Genomic DNA, 9,825 nt, shown 5'->3' with positions numbered 1-9,825 from the left:
CAAGAGGGTCATGATGGCCCTTAATCGCTCACCTGAGTAATATGAGCCACATGTTTAAAATAGCAAACTGATGCTAAAATATTAGAAAGTAGGTCAGTAGGTCATATTTATGGTCACTGAAAGTCAGTTTTAAAATCGGGGTGCAAAACTATACATGTCATCCAAATTTCAAGGCTGTATTTTAAAAAACAAGAAAGTAGGTCAGTAGGTCAAGGTGACAGTCAAGTGATATATTACTTGGGGTCATCAGGTAATTATAATTAAACAGTCTTGGAAATAGGATCAGATGATTTTTTAAGTACTTTTCCTATATAACTAACATAATAACTAAGTGACCCCAGGGCGGGGCCTCTTTTAACCCCAGGGACATAATTTGAACAATTTTGGTAAAGGACTTCTAGACAATGCATCATACCAAATATCAAAAGCCTAGGTCGTATGGTTTCAGACAAGAAGATTTTTAAAGCTTTTTCCTACAGTATATAAGTCTTTATAAAACTTGGGACCCCCCAGGGCAGGGCCTCTTTTCACCCAAGGGGTACAATTTGAACAATTTTGGTTGAGGACCATAAGATAATGCTACAAACCAAATAACAAAGATCTAAGTGTTGTGGTTTCAGACAAGAAAATTTTAAAACTTTTTTTCCTATACAAGTCTATATAAACCTTGGGACCCCCGGGGGGCCATATTTGACCCCAGGGAAATAATTTGAATAATTTTGGTAGAGGACAACTAGATGATGCTACATACCAAATATCAAAGCCCTAGGCCATGTGGTTTTGTATAAGAAGATTTTCAAAGTTTTCCCTATATAAGTCTATATAAACCATGTGACCCCCGGGACGAGGCCATATTTGACCCTAGGGGAATATTTGAACAATCTTGGTAGAGGACCACTAGATGATGCTACATACCAAATATCAAAGCCCTAGGCCATGTGGTTTTGTACAAGAAGATTTTCAAAGTTTTCCCTATATAAGTCTATATAAACAATGTGACCCCCGGGGCGGGGCCATATTTGACCCTAGGGGGATAATTTGAACAATTTTGGACCACTAGATGATGCTACACAACAGATATCAAAGCCCTAAGCCCTGTGGTTTTGGACAAGGAGATTTTTAAAGTTTTTCCTTTCGGTTGCCATGGCAACCAGAGTTCTGCATGGAATTCAATTCTTTGAACAATTTTGAAAGGGGGTCATCCAAGGATCATTCCTGTGAAGTTTGGTGTAATTCTGCCCAGTGGTTTTCAAGAACAAGATTTTTTTAGAAATTGTTGACGGATGACGCACGACGGACTACGCACAACGCATGACGGACATCAAGCGGTCACAATAGCTCACCTTGTCACTTCGTGACAGGTGAGCTAAAAAACATTTAATGGTTCATCAATTCATCAATAAACACGACGCAATGCCCTTTTCTGCTGAACAAAATATTATTCAACACCTACCTTGGGTTAAAACATGGATTTAGATATACAAACAGTCAAGTATTGGATATTTCAGCAAGTTTTGAAGCAATCTTGAGAAAATCAAAGTCTTGGACATATGACAATTTTAAATGCATTTATAAACAACATTATCAAATTTCACCTTTTCTTTTAATATACTCCGAAATTGTTTGTGCCACAACGGAAGATCTGTACCCAACAGAGCAGTAACACACCACTGTCATATCACCATCTACAACAAAAGAAAAGATCAATTAATTACAGTTCCCACCTACACGGCTACTAAACGCTAGCGCCACCACCAAATTGTGGTGATAAGGAAAAGAGCTATCGATATTTCCGTGGTGCAGCTATCGCCCGTTTGAAAATGTAAGCACGTGAGTAAAATTTATATTTTATCTTATATTTTTATTAAAAGAACTTTTTTCAAAAATCGGAGAATGTAGTTCCGTGTAACAACACTTTAACTAGCGATTAGCTGTGATTTCATTAAAATAATAAGCACATTGTGGTGTCAGGAGCTTTTCTCCCGAATCTGACAGTGGCACATTTTCATATCGGCCAGTATTCGAACACCATTTCGATTAATGGACTCACTGTAAGAATATACCTGCGCATGCAAATGGTGTAGAAATGATAAATAACTATATACGCACATCCATGAATAATAGAATCTCGGGCTAGAAGAAATATTCCAGGATTTTTAAAAGTGATGGCGCTATAACTCTAGTGAAGGCGCTATACAGTAGTGGTGGCGCTGTTACGGCATTCAGTAATACGAACTGCTGACGCATCCGAAACAAAACAAACACCAACATTCTCTAACTGATAATATTCCTGCAAGGAATTATGTTATTAAAGAAAGAAAAAACACGATCATAGTTTATTTACCTTTATGAAACATTCTCTATACAAGAAAAAATGAACAAAATACTCACAGACCCTTGGGACTCTTGTAGTCAAAGTAAATATTTTCCTTTGTTTAAAATGTTAATGTAGAATTATTTCTAACCTTTAAATATTCTACCTAAATACTAACGTAAGTGTAATTCAAATTCAGGTCATGAAAAATAGTAGCAATACTTTTATTTCAAACAAAGATTCGTGTAGAATTTATTTGTTATATTAAGAATCTGAAAGTTACTTGCCTTTGTTTTTTACGTCGTTTGCATGTTTTGTAAACAAAAGACCCTACTTTCACAATTCTTTCTGAAAAGTGAAGTACATTTTCAATTCCAATCGATTTAATATGATTAATCAATACAGCTTAGATGTATAATCTGAATCCATATACATGTAGATTATTTTGCGATCATGTAGAGGTTACTACATGTATTTTGTTGAGTAACGTACTTTGGGTGTAGTGTGGGATAGGTTGATAACATCAATTATTGTAGAAATTTCCGTGGCTTGCAGTCAGACATTTTCATATTTTAAAATTGAATATATCAGCCACTAATCATATACAACAGCGCCACCACTACTGTATAGCGCCACCACTTGAGTAACAGCGCCACCATTTTCAAAAATAGTCTGTGTTTTAACTTTTTACTGTGTTTTTCGTAATTCTTTGGTGTATGGGAATACGTGTAATTCAGTTTTACACGATTTGCATGCGCAGGTATGTTTTTACAGTGTGTCTTATCATCGGAATGGTGTTCGAATACTAGCCGATATGAAAATATGCCACTGTCAAATTCGGGAGAAAAGCTCCCGGCACCACAATTTGCATAATATTTTAATGAAATTACAGCCAACCTCTAGTTAAAGTGTTGTTACACGGAACTACATTCTCCAATTTCGAAAAAAACTTTAATCAATAAAAATATAAGATAAAATATAAATTTTACTCACGTGTTTTCAAGTAGAAACGGGCGGTATCTGCACCACGGAAATGTCAATAGCTCTTTTCCTTATCACCACAATTTGGTGGTGGCGCTAGCGTTTAGTAGCCGTGACCTACTAAATTTTCAAACAAGAGCTGCTCGACGCTCACAGTGCTTGACTGAATCTGATCTTAAAAATGCGAGTAAAAACTTTATAAAACATCAACCAAAACATTCTAACTTAAAAGGGTGCACAACTCAAAATTTAATCAGAGTTATGGGGATTGTGTTTACTTAAGTTTAAACTTCACTCCAGTTTCTCTAGGAATGTTTATATAACAATGCATTCCTGGGATAGCTTTTAAAGACATTGGAATAAAACAAAACGTTTATAAGATGAATAAACAAAAAAAACTTCATGAAATTCTCTGTTACATATGTACATGTATATCAAGTCTGGAGTACTTGCTATGCAGAAGTAACGATTTTGGCTATATTCCTATCACATGCAGATTAATGTTTGAAGAATTTTTGATTCAGTGTATATCTCAACTGACAGAGCAGTTAATTCAACTTTCATTTTCTTTGATGCAACAAATATCTAAACAGATAAAGCAGTAAACTCCTCTTTCATTTCCTTTATCTACAAAATTCTCAGCTGTCCTCAAGTTTCAACCTGTTTTCTTTATACCATATTTAATGAAATAAATGTGAATAATTACATGAAGAGAATTTTTACCTAATTTATAATTCACATTAAAAGCACTGCTAGGCAATGTCCCCAGTAAAGCAGAAAATGTTTCGTCTTGAAGCCCGACTAAAGTTAGATTATAAAGGCAATGCAAACACAACTCTGCATAAAGGACACCAGTTTAACCCTTACCCTGCTAAATTTTTATAAAGAACTTGTCCATCTTTCAGTTTAGACAGTAAACTGCAAGTAAAAAAGTGGGGCATATTTCATAAAATATTAGTACAACAGTTGCAGACAGTGCTATATGATGTGGGTCATGGTGTGGACAACTTAGTACTTCAACTTAGCAAATGTGTCAAGTAATAACAGAGCCCGCCCGCTTAGCTCAGTAGGTAAGAGCGTTGGTCTACGGATCGCGGGGTCGCGAGTTCGATCCTCGGGCGGGGCGTATGTTCTCCGTGACTATTTGATAAACGACATTGTGTCTGAAATCATTATTCCTCCACCTCTGATATTTCATGTGGGGAAGTTGGCAGTTACTTGCGGAGAACAGGTTTGTACTGGTACAGAATCCAGGAACACTGGTTAGGTTAACTGCCCGCCGTTACATGACTGAAATACTGTTGAAAAATGGCGTTAAACCCAAAACAAACAAACAAACAAGTAATAACCGAGATAAGGAGAAAGTGCATCAAAACCTTAATCAAGGTGAGGTCGCAGACATCGGCACCAGCAGGATAGCTTTCCATAAACAGTGTATAATCAAGCTATACACTCCCTGTTTCAGTGTAAATGATCTGGGTAGCATTAAAAAATTATTAATGACAAACCTGGCGACTGTAACTCTGGTACAGCTGAAATAAGAGAGTCTTGATCTGCTTGGTAATCAACTCTTCTTGCTCCTGGTATATGACCCACGGTGTATTCTTCATCTGGTCTTGAATCCTGAAAAAAATTTGTCTCTAGTATATGACCTACAGTGTATTCTTCATTGGTCTCAAATCCTTAAATTAAAGCTAGATAATCAACCCTTCTGTCTTATCCCCTGGTATATAAAATCGTGTCTTCTTCATTTGGTCTAAAACCCTGAAATAATAGCTATTTAAACCTTCTTTTCATTGCTGTATGACCTACAGTGTATTTACATCTAATCTTGAATCTTCAAATAAAAGCTAGATAAACAATCCTTCTTTCCCATGGTATAGTGCACAGGGTGTTTTTCATCTGGTATCAATTTCTGAAATAATAGCTAGATAATTAACCCTTCCTGTCCCTTGTATATTACTCACAGAATATTCTTCAACTTAAAAGTAGCTAGAAAATCAAGAATTCTCACTCCTGGTATATAACATGCAGAGTATTTTCAATCTGAAATCTGCCTCCAATCCTGAAATAATAGCTAGAATATCAAAATTTCTTGCTCCTAGTATATAAAATGCAGAGTATTTTCCATCTGAAACCTGTCTCTTATCCTGAAATAATAGCTCCTATCTTGAAATATCAGCTAGAACATCAAAATTTCTTTCTCATAGTCTATTATGACAGACAGACAGACAGACAGACAGACAGATAACTTTATTCACCCAAGGTATTATATAATACTACATGAGGATATACAAATAAATTTGAATAAAGCCAAAACTAGTTCCGGTAGTAACCTGCAAAAAAAAAAAAAAGAAGAGTGCAATCAATTGTCAACAAATACATGTATATATGTATTGAGGGGGAACTCATTTACTCCTTTAACACAAATACATGATAAACTCACGTTTAATAACAACTTCTAAAGAACAAATATGGAAAAAAAGATGTTTAGTTCATTGACAAAAACACAGTAATACACACACACACACAAGGGAGATTACGAAATATATAAGTTCAGTAGGAACTACATAATACGTCGCAATGATTTAAAGTAAAGCGTGGGAGTATGTGATTAGGCTTTAATGACCTGTCATTCTATATTTAGACAAAAATAAGTGTTTGCTTATATGGATCAATAACAGCGAATTACGGATAGGTTACACGTGCTCGGATTTACTCTATGAGGTTTGTAGGTCATATATATTTACTATCTTAAGTGTTTTGTATTTTAATTACTAACTTGAGAAAAAAAGGAAGGTTATTTGCGTATCTGCAACTGGGAGGAAATATCAAAACTTAGAAATAATAATTCGTAGAAAAGAGCAGAGATGCACTAGCGAATTTGCGTCTGTTGACTGTATAATTTGTCGAAATGAAAGATCGCTATCCTGAATATTCGAATCGCGCAGGTATCTATTTCTTTCTTGCCTAAAGAATTCGCAACTGAGTAGATAATGTCGTTCATTTCCGACGGAGTTATTACTGCACAGTGGGCATATACGTTCCTGAAATGGGGTTCCATCATAACGGCCTGTTTCAACTGGAAATCTGTGGTTGCTGGTGCGAAATTTAAGAAGCGTTAGATAATCTTTCCTACTGTTAATGTTTAAAGCTATTGTAAAACAGACCTTTTGTTGAAAGCTGCATTTGGCTATGCCAGTGTTGTTTGAACTGGTCGACAAGAGTTTGGTTTATTCTTTTTGGTGTACTTTTATTTAGTGCTACATCTTGATTAAGCCATAAGTCTGACCTTCCAACCGAATCCAGAATTTCTTTGATTTTAGAGATCCATTTAAAACTAACGTCATTTTGGTTAAGCATATATTTATACATCAGAAATGAAATCTTATTTTCTTTTCCTAGTAGCAATCTTGTCCAGAAGGATATCATCTTGAATTTTATAGATATTGAAACTGGAACGTCCCAGTTTCTCCTATAACATGTACATTGGAGTACTTTTCCTAGCATTCGATATTTTTCTAAGAAAATCATTATTTATTTTTTCTAGCAAATTAATATTTTCGAACCCATAAATTTCGGATCCGTAGGTAAGAATAGGTAGAACCGTGTGTTGGTAAAGTTTGATAGTTAAGTCTACTGGCAGGTGAGCATTTTGGGTTTTTGTAAATAAAAGATACATGGCTTTGCTGGCTTGTTGAGCTACGTGTTTTCTGGCTCTTAGGAAAGATCCATTACTGGAAAAGGTTACCCCCAGATAGTGGTAATTGTCCGTTATTTCAATTTCTTCGTCCCCTAGTTTAAAGTTAAAATTAGAATTATTTCGAGAGCCAAAAACAATTATCTTAGTTTTTCTTTTGTTTACCTCCAATTTCCATTGGTTACAATAATTATAAAAAGCATTTAAGCTATTTTGAAAGTCATATTGGTTATTAGATAATATTACAGTGTCGTCGGCATAAAGCAAAAGTAAAAGTTTAAGCCAGGTTTCCCCACTGATTGGGTCACTGAGACTTATGCCTTGGACATTATGTGTTTCTAAATAACTTCGCAAATCATTCAAATAAAGGGAAAACAGGATGGGGCTTAGGTTTTCACCCTGACGAACCCCGATTTCAGATAGAAAAAATGGAGACTGTGTGTTATTGTGCACCACAAAGGACTTTATATTTTGATACATGTTGAAAATTACCTGAAAAAATTTGCCATTTACAGAGGTTTGCAGTAGTTTGTGCCAGAGACCAAACCGCCAGATCTTATCGATTTGTTTGTTTGTTTTGGGTTTAACGCCGTTTTTCAACAGTATTTCAGTCATATAACGGCGGGCAGTTAACCTAACCAGTGTTCCTGGATTCTGTACCAGTACAAACCTGTTCTCCGCAAGTAACTGCCAACTTCCCCACATGAATCAGAGGTGGAGGACTAATGATTTCAGACACAATGTCGTTTATCAAATAGTCACGGAGAACATACGCCCCGCCCGAGGATCGAACTCGCGACCCCGCGATCCGTAGACCAACGCTCTTACCTACTGAGCTAAGCGGGCGGGCTAGATCTTATCGAAGCATTGTGAGAAATCTATGAACGAACAGAACAGTTTTTGCTTCTTTTTCTTAATAATTTCAATCAGTGCATGTAAAGTAAATATATGATCAGAGCAGGAGTATCCGCTCCTAAAACCTGCCTGATTTTCATCGAGTAAGTTAAAGTCCTCGATATAGCTAGTAAGTCTGCGATTTAGAATGGAAGTAAATAATTTCCCGAGACATGATAGGATGGTAATCGGTCTATAAGAGCTGCAGTCCGTGGGGTTACCTTTATTTTTGTATATAGGAATGATCATGCCTTGTGACCAAGATTTCGGAATGATACCCGTATCGAGTATGCTATTAAAGAGACGGTTATACACAGGGAGAAGTAACGATTTTGTGGCTTTGATATATTCATTTAAGATATTGTCTGTCGGGCAAGACGCTTTTCCATTGTTCAAATTATCTATGCATTTAATTATTTCAAGATCCGTGATAGGCATGTTAAGAAACAAGTTTGAATCATTTATAAAGTTTGGATCATCTAGTAGTTCATCTTCATCAATGTCTACACTTGGCTTCGTGTTAATACTTTTAAAGTGGTCATAAAACTCATTTATGGACGGATGTTCTGTGTTATTGGTTTTGGGTTTTAAGCTTTTCAGAAATTGCCAGTATTGCTTAGGGCTTTTAGAATGCATATTTCTGAGCTTATTCGCTTTTTCAATCTTGTACTTGTTAATGAAATAATTCATTGTTCTTTTATATTCTTTGCTGGCGTTCTTTAGCCTAAGCTTGCTATTAGCGGAACGGTTATTGCGATAGTTTGATTTAGCATCATGATAATTTTTCCTAGCCTTATTACATTTTGTTCCAAACCACGGCTTGTTATTTCTTATGTATAGGTTAATATATGGGAGAGCGGTGCGTTTGAGTGATAATGGCCCTGGCAAGGTGATAATAGCCCGAGGGTTATTATCTTCTTCCAGGGCCATTATCACTCAAAGGCACCGCGCTCCCATGTATTTACCTGTTTATTACATGTTTACCTATAATATTGTAAGAAAAGTTTAGTGTGTAATTTTTATGGGTACTGGCATCTAGATCTACTTGCATAATAATAAACAGCTTTTCAGTTTCTATATTATGTGTTAGTGACTATATACTGTATAAAATCAAATGCCTAGATAATTGTTCTATGTTGCTATTAGCATAATTTAGGGTTGAAATAAGTTTTATCACGAAGAACATACGACGTTACGCTCAAGATAATAAATTTAGAACTAAAATATTCGCTGTTGAAGCGTCATGACGTCATTTCTGTTTACGGACGTTAATTTCCCGCGCTATCGTCAGGGCCATTATCGATAATGGCCCCGGGGCTTATTATGATAATGTGATAATGCATGACGCACTGCGATAATGTGAGAATTTTTAGCACAAATTTGTTACTATTTATAGGTACTCGTGTAATAAATGCAGAGTATTTCCATCTGATCTAGAATCCTGATATAATAGTAGTGAGGTAACCAGAAATCGGAATTACCTCAAATGAGGTAAAACAGTCCAAGTCGTAAAGTACATTGGGAGGTAAAACAGTCCATATCGTAAAGTGCACTGGTGCTTTAAAGTAGATAGCTACGTGAAGCATACCATGACTGACTTTATTGTTTAAATTAGAGCCACCCGGAGCGTAATGTTAAAATAATGGCTTTATAATGTTACATAGCTCATTGCACTCGGAATGGTATTTTTGCTTGTTTGTTTTTATTTTCAAGATTTAAGTGTTATAAATTATATAAATTAAACAGTTGTGAAACCTCATTATATCATTTTAATCTGTCATAATGGAAGGATCTTAAGAGGAAGAATTAAGAGTAGTAGAATAGCTCTATTTATTCTTCAAATAGTCGAGCTGAGCTAAAAAAAAAATAAAGTGAAACAAAGCAGAAAACATTTTATAGGCATTTATTAACACAAACCACTTAAGAAAATAAAACA

At 35.6% G+C, this 9,825-nt stretch overlaps 1 protein-coding gene across 3 annotated transcripts in view; it reads right to left on the bottom strand.

The window, feature by feature from the left end:
• The window catches only part of LOC123534162 (uncharacterized), a 39,841-nt gene that overhangs the window by 1,688 nt on the left and 28,328 nt on the right, over positions 1-9,825 (bottom strand). For all 3 annotated transcript variants that reach the window (XM_045316262.2, XM_045316261.2, XM_045316263.2), the window contains exons 3-4: positions 4,804-4,918; positions 1,596-1,685 (exon numbers count right to left, since the gene is read on the bottom strand). In XM_045316262.2, coding sequence (XP_045172197.2) covers positions 1,596-1,685; positions 4,804-4,918 — 205 coding nt within the window. The remainder of the gene's footprint in view (positions 1-1,595; positions 1,686-4,803; positions 4,919-9,825) is intronic.

Source organism: Mercenaria mercenaria, chromosome 12 (genome assembly GCF_021730395.1).
Source record: "Mercenaria mercenaria strain notata chromosome 12, MADL_Memer_1, whole genome shotgun sequence".
Classification (NCBI taxonomy): Eukaryota; Metazoa; Mollusca; class Bivalvia; order Venerida; family Veneridae; genus Mercenaria; species Mercenaria mercenaria.
This window is presented reverse-complemented; position numbering and strand designations above follow the sequence as displayed.